The sequence below is a fragment of the Salminus brasiliensis genome, chromosome 12 (assembly GCF_030463535.1).
Source record: "Salminus brasiliensis chromosome 12, fSalBra1.hap2, whole genome shotgun sequence".
Taxonomy (NCBI): domain Eukaryota; kingdom Metazoa; phylum Chordata; class Actinopteri; order Characiformes; family Bryconidae; genus Salminus; species Salminus brasiliensis.
Genome location: NC_132889.1, coordinates 21,839,698 through 21,865,158, shown reverse-complemented (window position 1 = coordinate 21,865,158; position 25,461 = coordinate 21,839,698). Strand labels below are relative to the sequence as shown.

Sequence of the window (25,461 nt, the reverse complement as noted above, 5' to 3'; positions counted from 1 at the left end):
TTAATAATAATAATAACTGAGCACATAATAAGTGTAATCCTGACAAAATAAATATTACCAATACTCGTGTTTATCCAAGCAGAAATTGCATTTTTTACATGGGTAAAAACTGTATTAAATTAAATGAATTAAAAAAAATGTTTTACCTTATTACATCTTTTTGAACCCCTTAAAAAAGCCTATGGACAAAATTGTTATTACAAACTTCTATTACCAAAGATTAGCCCCACCAGTTTGTACACATGTCCCTGTAGTTACTGAGTAATACACCTTAGTGTGTAATAAGCTTTAGCATGTTAAGGGGTTAACCCCTTAAACAGCCTATGGACCGCCGGCGGGCCAAAAGTGTTAAAAACTACTATTACCATAGAATTGCACCACCACAGAAGTCTGTGTAGTTGCTGAATAATATGCCTAAGTGTGTAATCAGCTTTTCTGTGTTAAGGTAGAACATACAATTATATATATATATATATATATATATATATTCTTTAAGAACCCTCTGAGTAAGTGGAGAAGATTATGTGACCATCGATCAATAACCATTTTATGATCTTTACTTTATAGTGGAACTTGTGTTCTATCTATTAACTCTATCCATTAAAAGAATAAAATGCTCCATGGTTAATTGTAACATCCATTATAAACATTAAACCTTACTCAATCTATGCATGACTTAATGTACAGTATATATTTTCACACCAGGACAGAATATCTTGATTATTTAAAATAATGCAGGAGTGTGGAGAGAAGCTATGTTTAAAGCCTAGCTTTCATGACTCCAATGTCCATTGGCTAAAATGTGAATGCTTAACTTGCGACAGTTAAAATTGCATGAGGGTAGACACTTAAGATCACCATAGATTAAAATTTAAAATGTTGGGCATGTAAAATGAAGATTGCTATTTAAAAAATATTGTTTAAGTCTGTTTAATAACATTATAAATGTTATTGCATTATACATGCAACTAACTCTATAGTTTAAACATACATCCCACTAGGGCATTTCTGTGGAGTATCTCTTACCCTGACATCCCATTAAATGATACAGCAGCTACACTCTGGCGCTACTACATGTCCGACACTGCAGCACCATTTAAGGCTGAATGGAAATTTGTCAAAGAAACTAAGAAACATCTGCCTCGTACCCAGGGTAGCCATATGTGATATGTGCTGGGCTACTCACCTCCAACTCCCTCTGCTGTCTGTACAGACCATGCTGACTCCATCTTCCCATCCACGACCTCACCCAAAAGTGTTCTCACCTTTCTTTCGTTTTGGGCACAGCACAAATGGTGGCGTGAATATGCGTGGGTTCGGTCCAGCAACAGGTTGAAGTTGTGTAGTGGATGATCTCTAGTTGTTTAGTGTGAAATGGACATTTTTTCATTCACCATAAAAATCATCCAAATTCAATCAATATGTGTGAAATACCCAGTGTTTATAGAATCTGCTATGACTTTGAAAAGGAGTGTATCGTAGGCTTACTCACACAGTCACTACTATTCCCACAACACAATGCAAATCCAAAGCACACACACACACACACTACAGGTACTTTTATGAGTTTTTGAGTATATACATACACTATATGGATATGTCCCAATAAAAGTATTGGGACACCTGCTTATTATTTAGTTTCTTATGAAATCAAGGGGATTGAAAAAGAGCTGATCCTGCTTTTGTTGGAGTAACTGTCTCTACCGTCCAGAGAAGGCTTCCTATTAGATTTGAGAGCATTGCTGTGAGAATCTGATTGCATTCAGGTTTAACAAGAGCCTTAGTGAGGTCAGGATGGCTGGAGGATCACCACCCCACCTCACCCCCGTCCATCATTCCAGAGAACACAGCTCCACTGCTCCTACATGTGAAGAACTCTGTATCACTATATAGAGCCACTTTAATAAGGAACAACATTTAACAGGGCATAGTGAATGTTGTGTGTGTGTGTGTGACAGAGCAAGCTGTGCGTGAACCTTCGACCCAAACAACGCAAAGAATTATGGGTATTCCATGTCCACTAACATATACCGTTTATACACTATGTGTATATTTGCGGTGCATTGTGGGATTGGTACAGTGCTCTACATTTTCGGACACCGCTACAAAATAGTGGGACCGTAGGGGACTGCAATGACACAGCTCAACTTGTATACGCTCACAGCTCACAGCTTAAGGTGTCCTTGAGCAAGACTCCTAACACTGCATTCATCTACCATGTGAGTCACTCTGGATATAAACATCAGCTTTCGAAGTTTTGGGTTTGTTTCCCCCTGTTGTTATATCTCACTGACACACTGTAGTGTTGAACAGATGTGCGTAACAGATGTGTTCAAGTGATTGTGAGAGGAGGAGCCGTAAGTTTTAGCAAAGTGTCAGAGAGATCTGCACTGATGTGAAGCTTTACCCCAGAGATGATTCAGTTCACTGATCAGTGTGTACCTCCTCTCTCACTCAGGACACACCTGCTGGACGAACGCTGCAGTTTTAGCTTCATGCAAATGAGGAGGTTTTTCTAAATTCGGATATCCAAATGGGCAGTATGTGCACCTATAAGAAACCAATCCGTTTCTCCATCCATATCTTAAAGAGATTTAAAGTTCACAGACAGAATAGGATTCAATAGATTCTGAGACGAGACTCAGTGTGCAGAGTGACTAGACACTGACATTTTGACACTGAAATTTTTGTTTAGAATTATAACAAGGGACAAATCAGTAGATGCTGGATATTGGCAGGGACATTTCCTTGCATTTAAGGTGATTATGAAAATATATGAGCTAGTATTACTTAGTATTTCTGCCTTAGCCATGATAGCTGAACCTCATTGAAGAACACTATGCGTATATATGCATATGAGGCTGTAATTGAAGTGATGGATGTTCCATTAGCACAGCAAATGTGATTTCAGTCTTTTATTTTCTATATTTTTGAATCTAGATATTGTTATTATATGCATTTGGGCTTTTTTGTTACAAAACAGTCCACAAGACAAATAAACATGATTCTTGATGTTTTTTGTTTGTCTTTGCCATCGAAAATGTACACGTCCACATGAAAACAGACACAGACATGCAGACATACATCTCCAGCTGCACATGCAAAGCCCCACAGACAGCACCATACACAGCACTGATGGGCAGGACTGCACAGGAGAGCCACACCATCCCTAGAGGTACCCTCTCTTCCCTCAGCATTTTCCCTCCTCCCCTGCCCTACGATTAGTACACTGTTCCTTCAGTTTTGCTCAAGTGAGTGTCCATCTCCCCCCTAGCTGTTGCAAGGCCCTGCATAAAGGCAATATAACGCACTTCGAGCTGAAAGGACTGTTGCAGAAGATCTGCTTATTGTAGCAGCGCTCCTACACTTTTACAAATAAAGGTGCTGCAAAGGGGTCTTTGAGTAATGCATTAGAAGAACCACTTTTGGTTCAATAAAGAACATTTTTTGGAGTAGAGATGTGTGAGTGTGAAGAACCTTTAAAAAACACACACACAAAAACAATCAATTTAGTCTATTTAGGACCAATTTTGTAGCACCTTTATTTTTTAGAGTGTACAAGGTGTTATCGTTGAAGGTCATAGCAACCAAGGTGTGTGTGCTGCCTCTCACAATAAAAGGGGGTGAGATTTGGGGGGGGGGGGGTCAGTTGAGGTCAGACGGGGCCTAAGAGCATGCATTTGAGCAATTGTTTTTATTATATTGTTGTTAGATCAGGCCTAGAACATACCATACCTTCCTTATCGGCGTCCTGCATAAGTTATTTACCAGGAATAAAAAGATATATATATATATATATATATATATATATATATATATATATATATATATACAGTCATGCCCGAAAGTATTCATACCCCTGTCAAAGTTTGACTTAAATTTACTTTTATTTAACCAGAAATTATATTTTTGCCTGGAAATGACACAGGCATCTCCCAGGAGATAACACGATGATGTACAAGAGGCATCATTGTGGGAAAAAATATTTCTCAGCTTTTATACACATTTGAACAAAAAGTGGCATGTCCAAAATTATTCATACCCTTCTCAATAATTAATAGAAAAGCCTTATTGGCTATTACAGCAATCAAACGCTTCCTGTAATTGCTGACCAGCTTTTTGCATGTCTCCACTGGTATTTTTGCCCATTCATCTTTAGTGATGAGCTCCAACTCTTTGAGGTTCGAGGGTCTCCTTGCCATCACCCTGATCTTTAGCTCCCTCCACATATTCTCAATTGGATTTAAGTCAGGACTCTGGCTGGGCCACTGCAAAACATTAATGTTTTTGTCTGCTAACCATTTCTTCACCACTTTGGCTGTGTGTTTTGGGTCGTTGTCGTGCTGAAATGTCCACCGGTTCCCAAGGCCAAGTTTCTCTGCAGACTGCCTGATGTTGTTGTTGAGAATCTTGATGTATTGCTCTTTTTTCATGGTGCCATTTACTGCGATCAAGTTCCCTGGTCCATTGGCTGAAAAACACCCCCAAAACATTAGGTTCCCACCACCATGTTTGACAGTGGGGATGGTGTTCTTAGGGTTGAAGGCTTCTTCTTTTTTACGCCAAATGGTGCACACATCATTGTGGCCAAACAATTCATTTTTTGTTTCATCTAACCATAAAACAGAACACCAAAAGTCTTCTTCTTTGTCCAGATGAGCATTTGCAAAGGTCAAGCGGGCTTTTGTGTGCCTTTTCTGGAGAAGTGGTGTCCTCCTTGGCCTGCGTCCGTGGAACCCAGCAGTGTGCAGTGTCCGTTGAACTGTCTGCCTTGAGATGTCGCCACCAGCAGAGTCCAGATTCACCAGGATGGCCTTGGTGGTGATCCTTGGATTTTTCTTCACCTCTCTCACTATTCTCCTGGCCAGCACAGGTGTCACTTTTGGCTTCCGACCACATCATCTGAGATTTTCCACAGTGCGGAACTTCTTGTATTTTTTAATAATACTTTGCACTGTAGCCACTGGAACTTGAAAACATTTTGATATGGCTTTATAGCCCTTTCCTGACTTGTGAGCAGCCACAATGCACAGCCGCAGGTCCTTAGTGAGCTCCTTTGTCTTAGCCATGACTGTCCACAAACCAACTGCAGAGAGCTGCTGTTTTTCTCCTGTTGAGTTGATTAAAACAGCTGTTCCCAATGAATCAGGGTAATTAGGATGCTTTAAAACAGCTTGGACTATTTGGAATGGTATAGAACTTTGGATTTTCCCATATACTGTGACAGTTTTCAAAGGGTATGAATAATTTTGGACATGCCACTTTTTGTTCAAATGTGTATAAAAGCTGAGAATTATACTTTTTCCCACAATGATGCCTCTTGTACATCATCGTGTTATCTCCTGGGAGATGCCTGTGTCGTTTCAAGGCAAAAATATAACTTCTGGTTAAATAAAAGTAAATTTAAGTCAAACTTTGCCAGGGGTATGAATACTTTCGGGCATGACTGTATATATATATATATATTATATATATTTTATTATTTTATTATATTAGTATTACTGAGGCCAGAACAGGGATCTTACAGATCTTATGCAATCTTATAATGTAAAGTCTTATGGGTTGTACTACAACAGTGATTGTGTAGATTGTCCAATATGGTGTATGGAGTTAAATGACCACTTCCCCTCACCCCATCCAGGCCCCCTCTTATACCTCATCCCTGAACACTCCCCTTCCTCTATTCCTCAAGCTGCTCCTCACTTCACTTAGCAAAGAGATCTTTGCACACTGGCAAGATGCTGTCAGCACTCGGCACCCTCTTCACTGCTTTCTCGTGTAAGATTTCACAGCACTGGAGCTCCCCAGCACCTAAGGCGAGCTAAGGCACCTAAGGCATGAGCATGAACACATGTAACGTGGATGCTGCTTTTGTTGCAGGTGTCGGCGGTGTGACTGCGGTTACACACAGAAAGAAGCCTCCTGTTCTCACTATGACTAAAGGTGAGAGGACCACGCTGCGCTGTAGTGTGGAGACTGATGAAGCTGTGTGTTATAAACAGGTTCCAGGAGGAGTTCCACAGTATGTGTTAGGGTACTATCATGGCTGGAGTTCTCCTAAATATGGATCTGGCTTCTCCTCTCCTAAATTGACATCAATACATCAGTTTAACTTAGACTACACGTTGGTCATCGATCCTGTGGAGGTAGGAGACTCTGCAGTGTATTACTACATTTACATTTACATTTAAGGCATTTAGCAGATGCTCTTATCCAGAGCGACTTACAAAAGTGCTTTGCTATTTACTCAAGAAAAACATTAGCTAGTTTGAATAGACTAATAGTCAAAGATACCTCTAAGTTTAGACACTACTAGACACAAGTCAGTAAGAAGACCACTCTGCTATTCGCCCAAGTACTCTTGGAAGAGGTGGCTCTTCAGTCTGCGTTTGAAGACAGCGAGCGACTCGGCCGTGGGGGAAGCTCGTTCCACCACTTTGGTGCCAGGACAGAAAAAATCCTGGACGCTTGTCTTTGTGGATTTGGAGGGATGGCGGGTCGAGCCGAGCCGTACTTGAAGCTCGAAGGGCTCTTGGTGCAGATCAGCTTTTGACCATTGCCATCAAGTATAGAGGGGCTGGTCCAGTCTTGGCTTTGTAGGCCAGCGTCGGGGTTTTGAATCTGATGCGGGAAGCATCTACAGGAAGCCAGTGAAGAGAACACAGCAGTGGAGTGACATGGCTGAATTTAGGAACGTTGAAGACGACCCGTGCCGCTGCATTCTGGATAAGTTTCAGGGGCCTGATAGTGCGCAGAGGGAGACCAGCCAGATGAAAGTTGCTGTAGTCAAGTTTTAAAGTGACGAGAGACTGAACGAGCACCTGGGCGGCCTCTCTAAAGAGGAAGGGTCGAATTCTCTGGATATTGTACAGGAGAAATCTGCATGACCGACCTTACCTTTGAGTTCTCAAAGGAGTATTACTGTCACACTTGGGATGATTCTGTTAAAGAAGAAGTATCACAGTGATTCACGCTATAACAAAAACCTCATCCGTGCTTGCATTCACTTCTGCTTTCAGATGACACAACCTCTTCAATGCATCAAGAGTTTTCACAGTTCTCCAGCAGCAGTAACCTCCCGCATTCATATCACCCCCTTACTTTCCTTCCTGTCTTCACTCTCTTCACTTTCTGGGCCCATAGCTGAAACACACACTGCCAGTGCGCTTGCACCACTTTGTGACTTGTGAATGGTGGTGATTTCTTTGCACTTTGTATTCTTACACATTATTAAAGCAACAATATGCAATATGCAGGATTTGCACCTTAATATAAAGCTTCAAAATCATGGTGATGCTCCACTGAACTATGATAGGAAGAATGGCATTTCTATGGTTGTTATTCCAGGTTCGGCTAAGTAACTTTAGTTAAGTGGGCATGATACGCACCATGACACCACACACTTCTTTCACTTTCAACAATGGTTCTGTATCTTTCAGCTTGTCCAGAAATGCAGGGATATCATAAAGGTATGCATGTAAAGCATAAGTGCTTTAAAAGCCACCTGGTCTGTTGCAATGAAATAAATGCAGCTTCGAAGAATGATGCACGGTTTGCTTATGTGATTGCTATCAGATTGTCTAGTGAAACACAGACAGGCCATTATAACTTTAAAAATAAAGCCAGAGTGCATTGAGCACAGTCTCGCACATCATCATAAGATTCTTGGAACCTGGAGAAAATTGAAAGGAAGTGGTTGACAGACAACAGCATTGCAAGACACATTTCTGAGAGTGATAGGCAGGTCACATGACAACACCTTGTAGCACAGCTTTTGGCTGAAGCAGGTCTCAGTGTCAACTGGGAAGAGAAGACTTGCAGCTGTGTGTTTGACAGGTGGAGTGGCAGTAAGAAAGTGATTGCTAAGATGGCAAAAAGAAAAGGCAGGCTTGCCTGGGGCATGCAATAAAAATATATATATATATATATATATATATAGAGGGTTGTTCTTAAACTTTTGACAGGTAGTGTATAGCTAAGGTACATTACACTTTAACAAGCAATAATGTGGAGGTAGGACACTGTGCTGTGTTTTGCTCTTCTTAACAAAGAGTAACAGTGTAACCCATCTGCTGTCCAAGGTGCTGAACAAGGGCAGAAAATGATCAGCGCTAAACTGAAATTACACCCCCAAACACCCCCAGAATTCTCCCGGAGCTGCTCTTTGCCTCCACTCCTTCCCCATGGGGCTCATGGACACAGCTCTGGACACAGCAGCCTTCACAACATCACTAATTTCTGAGTGTTTTCCTTTAAATAAGACACTGAATAGTGGATTGAACTCCCTAATAGCAGTATGGCTGATATGCACTCACACAGTAGTTCATAATATGCTGATTAACATCTAACAGATAAATGCTGTTTGACGATAGTTAAGTTCCATGTTCTGTCCTTGATACCTCATTAAAGCCTCTTCCACTCTGTTCATGACTCTGCTAATCACTGTCTGCATGCACTAGAACACTCTTGTGCAGCAAAGGGTTCAGTAATGTCATAGAAGAAGCATTTTTTGTAAACAAGTAAAGACCTTTACACCAACCTTACTTTTACCTTTGAAAGTTATTCACACATATGTACAAATATGGTTCTTAATGGACACAAAAAATGGTTCTTCTGTGGCATCATTAAAGAAACCTCTTGTAGCACCTTTATAGTGTCTGTCATGCCTGCCCCTGTTGTCATGTCTGCCGTTGTTTGGTTTTGCCATGTGCTCCCAAGCACATGGCTCTGTTTGTGTCTTGTCTGCCCTAGCCACGCCTGTCCATTAGTGTTCCCACCAGTGTCTGCTTTGTAGCCTCACCCCCTTGTTAGTCCCAGGTGTTCCTCGTGAGTCTCTTGTTAGTGTCTGTATAAGTACCCATTTGTTTCAGTCGTCCCTTGTCTGGTCTTGTGCATGTTGTGCGTGTGCGGTTGTGCATGTATGTGCGCTAATGGTCCTGTTCCTGCGTTTGTCTTTATGCCAGTTCATGGTTTGTTGATTTGACCTGTTTATGTCTTGTCTTGTGTTCTTTATTTGCTAAACTTTGTGCTTGTTTGGTTTCTGTTTTTTTTTTTTTTTGTCTTGTTATTAAAACATTATCCTGCAAATACGTCCGCCTCTGTCTTGTGGCAAACTGTGACAGTACCCATTAAAAGTATTCACCTCCTGGGATATTTTCCCCCTTTATTGCTTTCAGAAATGGAATCATGGTCAATTTATTTATTTATTTATTTTACAATAATATCAAAGTGAAACAGAAACAGATGTCTACACAATGTCAATGTCAATGAAATAAAAAGTTATAATGTAAAATAAGTGATTGCTTAAATATTTACCTCTTGTGACTGGCCTAATTCAATAGAGGTCCAGACAGTTGATAGTCCCATAGCCTCCTGAGACCCAGACTTTTGCTTGGTGTGCATGTTTAATTTCTCCTAGCTATTTGGGATTAGTAGAACTAGTACAATTAGTAGAAAACAGTTTCCACATATGAGGCCAAAGGGTCAAAGTTTTTGAAAAAGGAAGTATCATGGTGCAGAGAAGCAGAAATGTAATGCTCCCATATGAGAATAAATACAGAAATATGTGCATGTACAAATGTGTGCATGAAGGCAGTTTGATTAAGGCCCAGCTAAGTCTGTTCTAGTGATGCTGGGTATTGTAGTGGGTACGCCTATTACATACGTGGTTAATGCACACAGTACATATCGCCACAGCCTATAAAGCTAAATATTTTAAACGACAGCATTCAGAAACATTTTTTATTCAATTTAATTCTTAAATACATTATTAAATATATGCATATATTTTCTCCATGGTTTGAACCCTGTTGCTGCTTCTGTACACTGTGTGAATAATTCTGGATGAACGGACCAATAGAAATGCACTAAAGACTAATGTAAATAAAAGACAACAGAGCTCACAAACTCTTAAGTGCGTGGAGTATTTAAAGTGCATTTTATTTCAATAAAATACACACAGTACACACTCACATTCATGTGTGTGTTTGTTTGTGTGTCAGTAAAATGGAGTGCAGTGCTTTCGGGGTGGGTGTGTTTAGGGTGTCGTGTTTAAGGATGGTGTTGGAGGTCCGGGGTTAGGGGGGCTCCGAGCTGGCCGTGCACTCTGAAGCGATAAATGCAGGTGTATTCAGGATGACCCCAGTTACTCTCAACCCTCAATTGCACCACTCGATACACTCCCCTCACATCCGCCTGAGAGCCATAGAAAGAGAAAGAGAGCCAGAGAAAGAGAGAGAGAGAAAGAGAGAGAGAGATGGGATGAAATGAATGCAGGGAAAAATAAACACACTGAATATAATAAAGGAAGTTGGGAATCTTTTAGTGGTTTTGGGTGAAGGAATTCCTACCGGAAGTTCAAACGTCTGAACAGCTTCTCTGTCATAGTCGAACACAAACGTTCCCAGAAGCGCTCCATCCTGCTCCAACTCATCCTTCATGCCCTGCAGAGATATCACACGCTTCCATTTAACACCACACACCTGACTATACTAACACAGACAGCTGTGTGTGGTTGGTGTATGTGTACTGACATAGACACTGAACTCCTTGGGGGCGTTGTAGATGTGTCCGGTGGGAGACAGCTCTTTAGGCAGGTGGTCCAGGGTGACGTGGGTGATGCGCACAGGATGCGCCAAAGAGATGGTCGTAAAACCCTGATCCCCCTTAAAGGCCCAACACTTTCCCGCCAACACCTCCGGCTGAGGAGAGAGGGAGAGAGAGAGAGATCTGCAGGATGTTCAGCATAATCACAACCACTCCAGACCGCTAAGGCTTAATGGGAAATATATGTGTGTGTGTGTGGGCATGTGTTACCTGTATGATGGTGCTTGGCTTCCCTGGTAGATAGAAGATGGGAATTCCGAACAGGCTGAAAACAGCATAGTGGCGCTGATATGAGTCTGAACAGCGAGACTGAATTATAGTGGAACCTACACACACACAAACACACACACACACAGACTAATTATTAGAGTAAACCCTTTAGTTAACATAACAGCGATCAGCGACACTGACAGTAAAACCTGGACACACTCACACAGACAGACACAGTGTGTCACAACAATATACCTATGGACTCCAGGGCGTAATCTGCCATCCCAACACCATCAGCCTTAAAAACATGCAGTGCTCTCTTAACAGTGTAATGAACGTCCTGAAACGCACACACACACACACATACACACAATTATGCTGTGTTTCACTTTAAAAACGAATTTAATTTTTAAAAACTAATTTAATTTAAAAACTAATTTAATTGAAATCTTGCAGAATCTGATTCTGAACTGGGCTGGTTTTTATTTATCTGCTCATTTCTGTTCCCTAGACTCTAGAACTGCTCTCCTTTATACCTGTATAGTTAGACCACCCACTCCCTCTCTCTGCAGGATGCCTTTTCCGTTCCTCCACAGTTCCGGTCTCTCCTTTTCCATTTCTGTCCTGAGGTAGTCCACCAGTTTTCTCTCCAGCTCCTTTAGCGCCCCCTGCAGCTCAGCATGCTGAACAATGGAGCGCTGAGACGCAGACGCTGATTCCAGCTGCTTCTGCAGCCAGGAGGACAACCCTGCTTTCAGCTGAGAGAGGTTATAAACACGTTATTAACACATCCTTCCGTTGACCGAGATTATAAACAGGTTAATAACACATCTTTCAGCTGAGAGAGGTTATAAACATGTTATTAACATATCCTTCCGTTGAGCGAGATTATAAACAGGTTAATAACACATCTTTCAGCTGAGAGAGGTTATAAACATGTTATTATCACATCCTTCAGATGAGCGAGGATATAAACAGGTTATTCACGTATTCTTCAACTGAAATAGATTATAAACAGGTTATTAACACATCCTTCCGCTGAGTGAGGTTATAAACAGGCTATTAACACCTTGAGCTGAAAGAGGCTATAAACAAATAATTAAGACATCAGTCCACTTAAAAAAGCTAGAAACAGGTTGTTAAACGGTATGTACATGATATTAATACACCCTTCAGCTGGAAGAGGTTGTAAATACATTATTCATACATTTTTAGCTGAGAGAGGTTATAAACACATCCATTATAAACACATCTGTCACAAACTGTTATAAAACAAGTTGTTCACTCATTCCTCAGCTGAGAGTTAATATATAATAATATAAATATATAATATAAATATACATCACTCCTGATTCACCTCATTCTTTACTGAATAAGACCCTCATGGGCTGAGTCAAGTGTGTTAGGGCAGGCAAGACAGTGCTTCAGATAATTCAGTTATTCAGCTATTTGTAAACTCAGTAAATGTGTAGAATTTATTAGTGTAATTTCATAGACCCTAAAATAGGACCCTGTGGGACTCCAGAAAATATACTACACTAAAATGTAAACCTAGGGTTCGAAAGGTTAACACTGAGGCGCTTCGAGTCAAGTCAAACTCTGCATGAATTACCTTTTCATTTTCCTGCTTCTGAGATCTGAGGTGTTTCTTCATGGTGTCTATGTACAGAGAAGAAACATTGTCCTTTAGCTTCAACAGCTGGTCATGAACTCCAGCTGTCTGCTTCTCAAACCGCATACGGAGATCCAGGTCCTCACTAATACACACACACAGACATAAACACACACATAAGTCATGATCAGGACACACACCCTTCACAAACATGCTACTCTGTCCGTCTACAGGGCCACACACACACACACACAAACACTCACATGGTCATGGTGGACTTGAAGTCAGTCAGCTGGTTCTTCAGTGTCTGTCAGATGAAGAAGACATCATTGTGAAGGAGAAACATGCAGATAACATGATTGACAGAAGAGCACAGAACGCAGAACCTTACTGATGGAGATGGAGACTCACCTCTATCATCTGTTCCTGTTTCCAAGACTCCACCTTAAGTAGAGCAACCTCTTTCTACAGGATACAAGAACACACACACACACTTCACACTAGCTCAGTTAAAGCACACAACGAGAAGCATCTGTCACTGCATACCCGTACTTGGACCACTGGACCACTAGTGTTCTGTGTACACATTTAGTTTTGCTCTAATCTGTACCTGAATAATTGTAAAGAGGGGTGTCTGGGTGGTCTTCATGGGGCTGCTGATTGCAGACACGTTCCCAAGAGTTGTGGGGTAAAAGCAGAATCCTACAGACAAAAATTACAGTTAGTCCCTCCAGCCTTTACAGTTTAACATCTGCAGAGAGATGTGCTGCTTATCATAGCCCCCCACCAATTTCAGGAACTCACCAAAAGCCAGAGTCAGTAGAAAAGTCAGTAGAGTAGTGGTCAGAACAGGCCTCCTGAGGTGTTAGGAGAAGATCGGATTTCGGATTAGATGCGGATCACACAGCCTAAGTGATCTTCAGTAATATTTAATGTGGCAGTAGACCTAACAAATTAGGCTACAGTGCTGCTGTACCTGCTGAGCATCAGAGCATCCAGCAGAAACCGGGCAATTACAGCCAGAATTCCACCTAGCAACAAACACACAGAATTACAGTGCTGAAGTCTTGTCGGATTCTCCCGCTGTTGAGTGTGTGTGAAAGAGGGGAGAGGTCTACCTCGTCGAAAGTGAGCATTTTCTGGGGGCACGGCAGCGGCGCAAGCACCGAAGCCGGAGCAAGGTGGCACCACCGTGGGAACATGGAAGGTGAAGGAAGGCTCCGCCCCCTGGGTGGCCGAAAGCAGAGCAGGGCCAAGACCTACATGCAGGATAGGATATTCTAGGCACAATATGACAGAACATGTTGGTGGTGTCAGCTCTGATATCTGATACACTAACTGCCATGATTGGTCTGTACTGTTCACATGTCATATTTCTGTAGTTTAGCATCACTGACGTAATGGAGTAATGGAGATCAGGAGGTCATAGGTCACTAATGTGTGTGTGTTGCGCTTTTAAAAGTTAAAGAATTAGACGTGTCTCAACCTGGGATCAGTTCCTCAGTGAATGAGGACCTGCTGGAGGAAGCTTGAGACACATTTAGAGAACTGCCATGAGATCTCTGAGGTCCCATCTTCTTGTTGAAGATTCTTGAGGAACACACACACACACACACACATATAAAGGACTTCACTTCTACCAGTTAGATTAAGAAAATATCAATCATAAACTCAGCCCTCATCCATAAGATCCTTCAATCTCTACAGAAACACACACACACACACCTGCGGACAGGAGTCTCATGGTAGGAGATGTTGGTTTTATCATCATCCTGGTTGCGGTAGTAACCGCTCATCATTAGTCGTGCACTGCGACGCGACATCGCTGCAGGAGGACAGAAAGTATGTATCTCAGTCTAAATGTGGCACTGAGTCGTAAAGCAATGAGAGATGGTTCCTGTAGGTCAGAAGGTCTTTACTGGACAGAGAGTCCACTGACCACAGCTGGACAAGCAGTTGTGTTTCTGACTTCATAGACTTCAGATTTGAGTAGAAATGCAGACTTGAAGATGATTGACTGTCAGAAACGGCCCAAGGCATGCTTGAGTTACGCGGCCACTTAGGGCCCCAACGCCACCAGGGGGACCCAAGAGCACCAGGATATCATGATAAAAAATACATATTTAAAAAATACCATTGAATAATTCAATGAAATTCATTTATGGCACACCAATTCTAGGTTAATCGATTCCTGTTGGCCACTTGGGTGGTTGATAAAGGCCCCGGGCACTTCAGGGTATTGCACAATATCTCTCTCTCTATGAAATGATGAAGCATCTGGAGCTAAGGGGGGGGGGGGGGATGGCGGGGATGGGGGGGGGGGGGGGGCTAAATGAAAATCTGCTAAGTGCTCCATAAAAGCTTGGGCCGGCCCTGTTGAATGTCACTCATTGTCATGTTCTTGTTCCACCAGGCTTTACAGATTTGTCCCCAATGATCAGTGAACACCTGCAGTGTTGAATGAACTGATTCTAGGTTTTAATTAAGAACTGGCTAGTCTATGTAGAACCAATTTACTGAGGATCTGGATACTCGTGTACAATGATATGAGTGAATGAGTGCAAAGAACCTGGTAGTTTACAATATACACACACTCATTCAGTTATCTTTAGATAAGGATGGTAGAAAAAATAAGAGAGGCAGTAATAACTAATACCTGACTCATATTTTTCCTTTCAGAAACCATTCTAAAAGATCCAGCTTTTTGGATGGTTTATCAATAGCAGTTAAATGGCCTGAATGAATAGACTAGACTAGACAAGACTAGATTTGGGTCTTTATAAATCCAGGAGTAGCTTTGAATACAGTGTGCTTTGTAGTTGAACTGTCAGAGCTCACCTCATCTATCCTGGGTTCATAAGCCTGGGTGATTAGAAATTTGCATTCACAATTTTACTGGGATGGTTCGAATGATTCAGAATGAGCATCATCACCTTCAGGTATGAATTTGAAATCTCGTTCCGTCAAATGAAATGGAAAGCAGCTTGGTTTTACCTGATCCTGGAGCTGCTGGACGCTGCAGAGCTGGATCTCTGGTGCTGAACTCAATTCTGAGCTCTTTACAGAACTCTCCAGCATTATGACGTAATAATGGGTCGGGCGGCGTCATGGAAACGGGCTGCAGCAGAATTCTACAGTGAGACTGATTCACCACTGCAGAGTTCAGAGCCTGAATGGACAGAAGCTTTCATTAAGACCCGTCTAAAGATTAGAAAAACACAATTCACCTGATTTAACACCTTCAGTCAGCAACTGCCCCTAATGTCAGGATAACCCACCAAAAAGTCAGCAAAGTTTTTTTTTATTCACTGCATTTACTGCAATTACTAATAAAATGTATTTAAAAATGTAAATAATGTCAAATTGCAAACACTGCAAAGACTGAAATATCAATAGTCTCATAGTTGGTTTAGTCTAATAGTCTCACAGATGGTTTTCATAGCCCATAAATGTGCCATTGTGTTTTGCCGGTGCCTGTTGGCCATGTCAGTTTGCTCACACACCTCAGAAACACTCAATATCATGTTACACATGTTGTACTTCTTTGCAGTGTTGTAAAGTAGCTCATAGTAAGAGCTCTCTCTTATACAACAGTCAAGCAATTTTATGGGGAGAATTAGAAATCAAGTTTGTACAACAAATCTATGGAAACTATTTCTCCAAACTTTTCAAAACTGAATAAAAAATGTCCAAATAGCGATTTATGCCCCATGTCTGCATTATTGTAACATTGTTAGATAAACAGATTTAATTTTGTTGAAAAAAACAAAACAAAAACTGGGTGGTACTGGGTGGTCCTGTGCGTGTATAAATCAGAGTTATGATGATTGTAAATAACCCCTTAACCCCTTAAACAGCCCAGGGCCTGCCAGCAGGCGGAAAGTGTTATTACAAATTTCTATCACCAAAGAATAGTACCGAAGACCCTTGTAGAGAAGTGTAGTTAGTGAATAATAGACCTTAGTGTGTAATAAGCCTTAAAGGGCTTAATGTTAAGGGGTTAACGCAGAAAGGCTTATTACACACTAAGGTGTACAAACTGGTGGGACTACAGAATTCTGCACAAACTGGTGGGGCTATTCTTTGGTAATAGAAGTTTGTTAGAACACTTTTGGCCCGCTGGAGGGGATAAAGAAATAAGAGTAAACAGAATAAGAAAAAAAAATTATTCGCAGCAACTCACTGTGATGATCCAAACCCTGACCACAACTCCCCCCTTGAAAAACCATCTGGGATTGAACTGGAAGGCTGATTGCGAGTCACGCTGTTAGCTGCAAAAATGTCCATTCAACGTTTGCATATTTTTTTAGCATATGTTACAATCCCCAATGTTACTGTTATTACCACAACAGCCAAAAAAGTTTTATTTACTTATTTATTTAACACTGATTTATGCTGTAACCATGGGAACAAAGACAGTCAGAAGCACATACCTAAGAAAGGTGTGACACTGTTGTCTAGAAAAGGGAGTCATGTAATTCTTCCTGATCAGATTTGTATTTTGTAATTATTGACAATATTTTACAAAATACAATGAAATATTTTCAATATTCATATTTATTTAGTGCATCTCTTACTAGCTGCTGAATAGTCTTAGAGAATAAATGATGTGGGTCTGTTATTTTGCTGAAAAAGTAAAAATCATCATTACCACAACATGACATTATCAACACAAACACACTGACTGTGATGATAAAGACACCTGGTGATGGTAATGCCGGGCTTTCAGCGTCACCATCAGTATTTTTTTGAACTGTTTAGAAATTAAAGTTATACTTCATCACTTCCAAAAAATAATTCTGACTGCTCATCAGTCAGTATGGTCATAAGACATCAGTAGAGAGCTCTAGAGAATACAGAAAATATTAGTCAAGCAGCAGGTGATCAGTTGATGGCAAATAATAACAGTAAAATATTTTAATTTAATAGAGGCTCTTGAACACATGCAAACATTGTCTTAATGTTTTCATTAAATAATAAACTAATAACAATTTAATTATGCAGGTGTGCATACAGCACCAATGCATGCACATCTAATGGTGGTGTACTAGTTTTTACACACTAATTAGGAGTGGCAGAATGCAGTCTACCTTTTTTCTTATCTCATCCAACACCCTGAATAAACATTACAGGACAGATTCAGGGTGTGGGATGGGCAGCATCACTGTTTGCTACAATATACTGAGGTTTTGCTGGTATACTAGGGCTCTATTTGTGTCCACAGACTCCTCATTTTTAGGAAGGTTTGTGCATTGTTAGGAAGTTAAGATAAAATAAGATAATCCTTTATTAGTCCCACAGTGGGGAAATTCTCAAATTCTCAAATTCTCAAAAAGTTGTAGTATCTCCTGAGATAAAATCCCTAACGAGTGAAAAACGGGAAAGATTTCCAGGGTGCAGGCCCTATAGGGAGCCCAAATAGGCAATGCCCCCTACAATTACCTGTGGAGCTGAATGACATTGTTTATTATTTGTTGTTTACATTGTTGTGGATGGGCTAACACTAGGAGGTGCCAGTGCACTGTTGTACATTGTGTTTGTCTTTTCCTAATGCAGCAGCCCTTTACTATTTTCCCTGACCCAAGATCTAATTGATTAGTTAATTAAAAGTCCTTCCTGCATTGGCATGGGTGTGCAAGAGCAAAACTGAATTTTACGATCATATAAGACCACTTTTTTCAGGTCAGGGCATGACCTTGGATAGTAGCTGGATAGTAGCAACCTGTCACTATACCTGCTGCCAATATTGAGTCTTACCTAGGTCCTCTCGCTGGTCAGTTGGCACGGTGTGTGGTTAACAAGCTGAAGAGTTTGCAGCAGTTTCTGGTAAGGTTAGCTTTTAGCCTAGCATCTTGCTAGCACACGCTCGCATCACTGGATCTCAGCCTGGCCTGCAGCAGCACTTCCTCCAGTCGGTCGTTCTGTGGGAAGATTGTTGGAAGATCTAGTAAATCAGCGCAAACACTATTCATTCAAAATAGTGTAGTTTAAAACAGACAGGCTTTCTGATCCTAATTGCATAAACCTCTTGCGTCAATAAATTATAATTCTGTATGCACAGAATGTACCTTAACCAGGTCCGGTTGAGGTCATGTTCCAGTCATTTTATATTTAAACACTTTTGGAAAGTGGCACAGGGCTTGACTATCACGGTTTTGGACATTTTACTAGACTGCACCTAAATGCTACCTATTGGTAAATAGATATTACTTGACTGGAATCAACAAAGACCTCCAACATTTAATTTGTCATTCTTAAGAATTCTGAACGAAACATTGCGACTTACTGTTTAAAAGATAAAGAGTATTTTTTTGGAGAACATGGGAGCTATTTATGGGACCTCTGACCACCCGCCCAGCCCAGACTATCAGCTGGACTAGGTAGCTAAGAGACATAGGCTCTGTAAAAACATTTGGTTTAATATTAATTTACTACTATTAATAGATTACTGAATGTATTTTTCATTTTTCATTACTATTAATTGTGCTTATTTGTCCCCTTAATTCTATTTTCTATAATCATTGTTATTGATATTCTTTAAACATGAAAAATAAATAATTAAAAAACTGCATATGGGTGTAATATGAAACCTTTAGACCTGTCAGAATGATTTTAGTGTATGATATTTTATATTTACATTTACATTTATGGCATTTAGCTGACGCTCTTATCCAGAGCGACTTACAGGGTTACTCATATTACAGAGGAGGGCCGATGTAGTGTTAGGAGTCTTGCCCAAGGACTCTTATTGGTGTAGCGCAGAACACTCACCCAGACTGGGAATCGAACCCCAGTCTCCCACGTGGTGAGGTAGCTCACTAGCAGGTAGTGGTATTATCTGTTGCGCCACACCAACCACTATATAAATATATACAGACTGCAACTGAAATAACGTAGGAGTGAATTCTTTGATTTACACACAGTCCAGTAATTATGAAGTCAGTGGCAATTTATGGTAGAAAACTCCTCCTTAGGGTGAATTTGGAGCAATATCAGCCCAGGTTACTTTTGGAATGAGTGCAACACAGGTCAGCCTGACGGAAACATAGATTTACTTGCTCTCAGGCTTAAAAGCACATGACCAAAAACAGCCTGTATATTTGTTGTCATATAAACTCACATAAACAAACACATAAACACACAAAAATCAAATAGTTCATTTAGGAGTCATTAAAAAGTCTAATACTCAAGGTTAGAAAGAAAAGCATTTCTTGAAGGCATGTATGAAGCCTACATAGATGCCAAAGCTTACATGCATACATTGGAATTTGCTAGCTGGATGCTAATACATACAACATATGGCTGGATAAACAAAGCTAAGGGCTCATTCCCAGCTGAATATGGCTGAAACTGGCACATCAGATTGGTTCATCTGTGGGAATGTCAAACATGTGTCAGCTCAGAGGGATCTCCTAGTGGTCGAATGATGGAAGTACTCAAATCAGGGACAATGAGTTCAGCAGAGCATCTTGTAGCATTCAGTGGTTGACTATGCAATTTATATAATGTGGGATCCCATATTTTGTACCATGTTACATAATTACCAAACATTATTCCTTAATGGATATTACCCTGGTATCCTATATCTTTTATTTTATTTAAAAAACATTTACTACAATGCTGATTTTCTTTTAAAGTAGCTGAGCAGTCTCTCACCTTAAAGTAATATATAGAACATTGGACTACATCAATGAGACTATAATCGGTTTATTTTTAATCCTAAGTGCCTTAGTGGTAGATATTGTTCGTTTGACCAATTCATATACCATTAGTATTAGCAGTTCATATACCATTCATGTGACCAATTCATATACCAGTCCTATGACCAGTTCATATACCATTCGTATGACCAATTCATATACCTTTCGTGTGACCAGTTCATATACCCTTTGTGTGACCAGTTTATATACCATTCATATGACCAGTTCATATACCAGTCCTATGACCAATTTATGTACCATTTGTATGACCAGTTTATATACCATTCATATGACCAGTTCATATACCATTCATATGACCAGTTCATATACCTTTCGTATGACCAGTTCATATACCATTCGTATGACCAGTTCATATACCATTCATATGACCAATTCATATACCATTCATATGACCAATTCATATACCATTCGTATGACCAGTTCATATACCATTCGTATGACCAGTTCATATACCTTTCGTGTTACCAATTTATATATCTTTCGTGTGACCAGTTCATATACCATTTGTATGACCAATTTATGTACCAGTCCTATGGCCAGTTTATATACCATTTGTATGGCCAATTTATATACCATTCGTATGACCAGTTCATATACCATTCGTATGACCAGTTCATATACCATTCGTATGACCAATTTATGTACCAGTCCTATGGCCAGTTTATATACCATTTGTATGGCCAGTTTATATACCATTCGTATGACCAGTTCATATACCATTCGTATGACCAGTTCATATACCATTTGTATGACCAGTTTATGTACCATTCGTATGACACATTTATATACCATTCATATGACCAGTTTATGTACCATTCGTATGACCAGTTCATATACCATTCGTATGACCAATTTATGTACCAGTCCTATGGCCAGTTTATATACCATTCATATGACCAGTTCATATACCATTTGTATGACCAGTTTATGTACCATTCGTATGACACATTTATATACCATTCATATGACCAGTTTATATAACATTCGTATGACCAACTCAAATACCATTCGTATGACCAGTTCATATACCATTTGTATGACCAGTTTATGAACCATTCGTATGACACATTTATATACCATTCATATGAAGTTTATATAACATTCGGATGACCAGTTCATATAGCATTCATATGACCAGTTCATATACAATTCTTGTGACAAGTTTATGTACAGTTCAGAATGATTACTTTAGAGCAACAATTACAAAAAGTATCTGTTACAAGATATTCAATATGATTCAATATATTGCATCATATTTTGCTCAAGTTCAATTTCAATTATGAAATTGTCAATTTGAAAAATTATGAAAAATTATGAAAAATTATGAAACTGTCAAAATCTAAAAAATACACAACCATATGCATAAAATCAAACTTTTTCGCAATCCGAAGAGTGGTATCTGAATATACTACTACACAACACTGCTATCTAGCAATCAGGGTTTAAACCCGCCAGTCTTTGCAGTATTGCAAAACATAATATTGTGATACTTTAAACTTTATTGAAGTATAAGTTCAAATATACGTACTGGTTATGGAGTTACACGCCAGGTTCTTGCCAATACAGCACACTAGTCAAGGCCTCAGGCAGAGTACAGACTGTTCTGGAACAGAGTTCAGGGTGAGGGCAGTCCCCACTTCTTACAAACACACATATACAGAATTTTCTGAAGCTAGTCTAACAGAACAAAAGCCAAAAAAGAGAAAACCCAGACAATGAAGTCAAATGACAAACAGGCCAAAAACATGGCCTGTACCAACAGGGAACAATGCTGTAGTAAATGCTGTAGTAAATAGCAGCAAACTCACAGTATGTTGCATTAATGGATATTGTCCATATTATGGTAATGATGCTTGATGAATCTGCCAAAAGTGAAGTATACACAAGCTTAAAATATACTGGGTAGCCTGATATACATTTCATAAGCTGGCCCATTGTTTTTATCTATGGATTCAGAGTTCATGGCCGCCAAATATCCAAGTACAGAATGGATAAATCTGAGAATAACGAATTACGAGCAACATTCATAAAGCCTATTTACACAAGCCTCTCCAGAAAGCCCATCAGTATAGTGAGGATGAAGCTTAGGGCAAGAAATAGTATAAAAACAGAGGCAGCAAAAAATTGCCCAGTATATCTCAGTGGGATATGAGAGCCAGTACACAGAGTACACAGGCAGACTACAGGAAAGCCCAGTGGTCAATAAGGAAACCCTCAACCTCTTCTATGAACAAGAATGCCAATTACCTTACCATAATAGGCACCAGTTTCATGAATGTGGAAAGACACAGCATGCCCTAAATACTAGGCCAGAACAAAATCATGCTAGGCTTAGACACCACAGCAATGCAAGAGCAGCAAAAAACAAATGACCTCTTTCTGTTTGCCCTTCATTTGGTTGTTGGGTGTTTTTTTTTTTTTTGCATCTCAGCACAGTTTTAAACTGTTCTTGGATGGAAAAGTTCTTTGCAGTCCTCCTCCTCCTTCTACACTGATGGTCAAAATATTTTGAGTTATCCAGATGCTCACATGCCATAAACTGAGTGTTTAGCATTAGAATTAGATGTGTTTGAAAGGACACATTCAAGACAGCGCAAGATGGCACACGGTTCAAGAAGCGATGGAATGGTTTGAGGAGTGAGAAAGTTCATTGAGAGATAATTGCATTGCCAGATTTAGACAGAATTGAAAACTTGTGTTTGCAAATCTCTGGAGAAGAAAACCCCAACTTTAGGAGATCTGTAGACAGCAGTGAAGAATTTGTCCAATGTACCCCATAGGACTCCCCCCACAACACAATGCAACCAGTGTTACATTTACATTTAAGGCATTTAGCAGACGCTCTTATCCAGAGGGACTTACAAAAGTGCTTTGCTATTTACCCAAGAAAAACCTCAGCTAGTTTGAATAGACTAATAATCAAAGATACCTCTAAGTTTAGACACTACTCAATAAGGTGACCACTCTGCTATTTGCCCAAGTATTCTCGGAAGAGGTGGGTCTTCAGTCTGCGTTTGAAGACAGCGAGCGACTCGGCCGTTCGGACACCCAGGGGAAGCTTGTTCCACCACTTTGGTGCCAGGACAGGAAAAAGCCTGGACGCTTGTCTTCCATGGATTTTGAGGGATGGCGGGTCGAGCCGAGCCGTACTTGAAGCTCGAAGGGCTTGTGGTGCGGATCAGCTTTTGACCATTGCCATCAAGCACGGAGGGGCTGGTCCGTTCTTGGCTTTGTAGGCCAGTGTCAGGGTTTTGAATCTGATGCGGGAAGCGGCTACAGAAAGCCAGTGAAGAGAATGCAGTGTTGGGATGGTGAGGACCAGCATTTGCTTCCTCGTATCCGTATCTTATGAAACCAGCCATTCACATTATTTAACTGCCACTAATGCAATGCGAAAGTTGCTGCCAGGGATTTCAGGCCCCATGAAAAGATATTACACTGGGCCCCACAGTCATCGAACCATATTAGATTATTGGGACACTCTAGTTAGATCATTTTTGCAGCCCCTGTCTAAAGTAGCGAACAACTTACAGTCGGCTTTTTAGTAATAGCCAGACGCTTCACAATCAGCTACAGTTTGTATGCTAATCTCCTAATGTAAGGAAACCAACAGTTGTAAAATTGACACTCACTTAATTACAACAGATTATGAGTTTGTTAAACAAATAAAGCATGGCTGGCCACCAGCAAAATCATCGGCATCCTACCCATCCAGAGAGAGCACGGCCAGTTATGTTATGTTCTCTTTGACTACTGGCCACGGATGTCAGGGGATCTGATAGACAACTGAGCCACTTAAAAGTCCATAATTTAGATCATTTTTAGAAAATGCTGTAAATATGAAAAAGCAGTATGAGACAGTCAAGGCCAGAGGTAAAAAAAAAACAAGAAAAATAATTTTGCTGTGTATTAGTAACCATTACACATGACTAGTTGTCTGTGACAACCAGTATACTTGCCATGTGTGGCTCAGCCCCAGTCTGATTGCTTACTATCTGCTATCAGATTCAGATTCAGTATTCAGCGCTGCCACTATTAATCAGTGATAATATCAAATAAACTGAGTATTTGACTGTTAATTCCTCTAATGCAGAAGGGAGGCAAACTGTGTTCCTTCCGGACCACTTTTCATTTAAAATGAGGTGTTTAATGAGGCTGAATTTAGCAGTCTGACTTGCTGCACCTCCTATGATCCCCCAGGAGTCTGACACACGTACTCTAATGCCATATCTAACTGGTATACTGAATTGTGAAGTGAAGCAGCTTTGATTTTCCTTGCCTGAAATTAGCTGAGACATTATTATCCTATTATTAGTAGTATCCTTATTGTTACATTGATATGACGTTGTTTGCAACATCATCTTTAAATAAGGAATTTGATTAATTTCTCCTGCCTCTCTGAATCCACAGTAAATATGGAGGCTAAAGAGCTTATTTAGGCACCTCTCAGCACTGTCCAGTGTTAGGGAAGTGCTAAACTTGGCAAAGCAGACAGGACGTCAGCATGGTAACAGATTCTGACCCTTCCTGCTTTACCTTCTACCTATCTCAGATCCTGCCCTACTCTCTCAATGTGCATATTATGGGGTTCTGGCAATCTCAGGGCTGGGTCTTTAGGAACTGATGCTATCTAAATGCTATGCATGCTTCAGTAGTTAATACTCAGGTCCAGTGTGTGCACCCTCTAATGTTACTGAATATGCCCCTAATTAGGAACTGATCTACATGTATGGTACCGCTTGTGGCTGGACACATACTGGAAATAATTCATATTGGACAGTACTCTGATAGGAGGGGGTTACTGAAAAGTTACTAAATGCTATAATATTCAATACCCAAATAGTCTGTGGCATTCAAACGATAATGGATTGGTATTAACAGACCCAACATGTGCCAAGAAAACATTTCCCACACCACTACACCACCTCCACCAGTCAGGTCTGTTGACACAAGGGAGGTTGGGTCCATGAGTTCATGCTGTTGGCACCTAATTCCTAGCCTACCATCTGTGTGCCTCAGCGGCAACCAAGATTCACCAGCCTAGGCTAGGTTTTTCCAGTCTTCAGCTGTCCAGTATTGTACCTACTGCATCCCCAGCTTTGTGTTCTTGGCTGACAGAAGTGCAACTCAACATGGTCTTCAGCTGTTGTATCCCAACTGCCTTAAGGTTCAATGATGCATTTCTGCTCACCACAATTGTATGGCGCAGTTATCTAAGTTACTGTAGCCATTCTGTCACCTTGATCCAGTCTGGCTATTCTCTCTGTTGACCTCTCCATCCACACAACTGACGCTCACTGAGTGTCTTTTCTT

The 25,461-nt window shown here is 40.5% G+C and overlaps 1 protein-coding gene and 1 long non-coding RNA gene across 2 annotated transcripts; both read right to left on the bottom strand.

Moving 5' to 3' along the window:
* Nucleotides 1–9,988: 9,988 nt before the first annotated feature.
* On the bottom strand, nt 9,989–12,553 carry LOC140573565 (SUN domain-containing protein 2-like). The gene is made up of 7 exons (XM_072693005.1): nt 12,428–12,553; nt 11,352–11,573; nt 11,071–11,155; nt 10,816–10,931; nt 10,533–10,700; nt 10,350–10,442; nt 9,989–10,194 (listed from the first exon to the last, which is right to left on the bottom strand). The coding sequence occupies exons 1-7, from the start codon at nt 12,551–12,553 to the stop codon at nt 10,051–10,053; spliced, it is 954 nt and encodes a 317-aa protein (XP_072549106.1). The 3' UTR covers nt 9,989–10,050.
* On the bottom strand, nt 12,551–13,097 carry LOC140574538 (uncharacterized). The gene is made up of 4 exons (XR_011980741.1): nt 13,038–13,097; nt 12,839–12,892; nt 12,691–12,734; nt 12,551–12,572 (listed from the first exon to the last, which is right to left on the bottom strand). It is a non-coding gene; the product is annotated as an uncharacterized lncRNA (long non-coding RNA).
* Between the last annotated feature and the right edge of the window lie 12,364 nt (nt 13,098–25,461).

Excerpts from the sequence above, each read along its gene's own strand:
- LOC140573565 (XM_072693005.1), bottom strand. The coding sequence starts at position 12,553 with ATGCGGTTTGAGAAGCAGACAGCTGGAGTTCATGACCAGCTGTTGAAG. Across the intron at positions 11,574-12,427 it reads AGAAGCAGGAAAATGAAAAG|CTGAAAGCAGGGTTGTCCTC; the intron begins GTAATTCATGCA and ends AACCTCTCTCAG. Across the intron at positions 10,701-10,815 it reads AGCCAAGCACCATCATACAG|CCGGAGGTGTTGGCGGGAAA; the intron begins GTAACACATGCC and ends CTCTCTCCTCAG.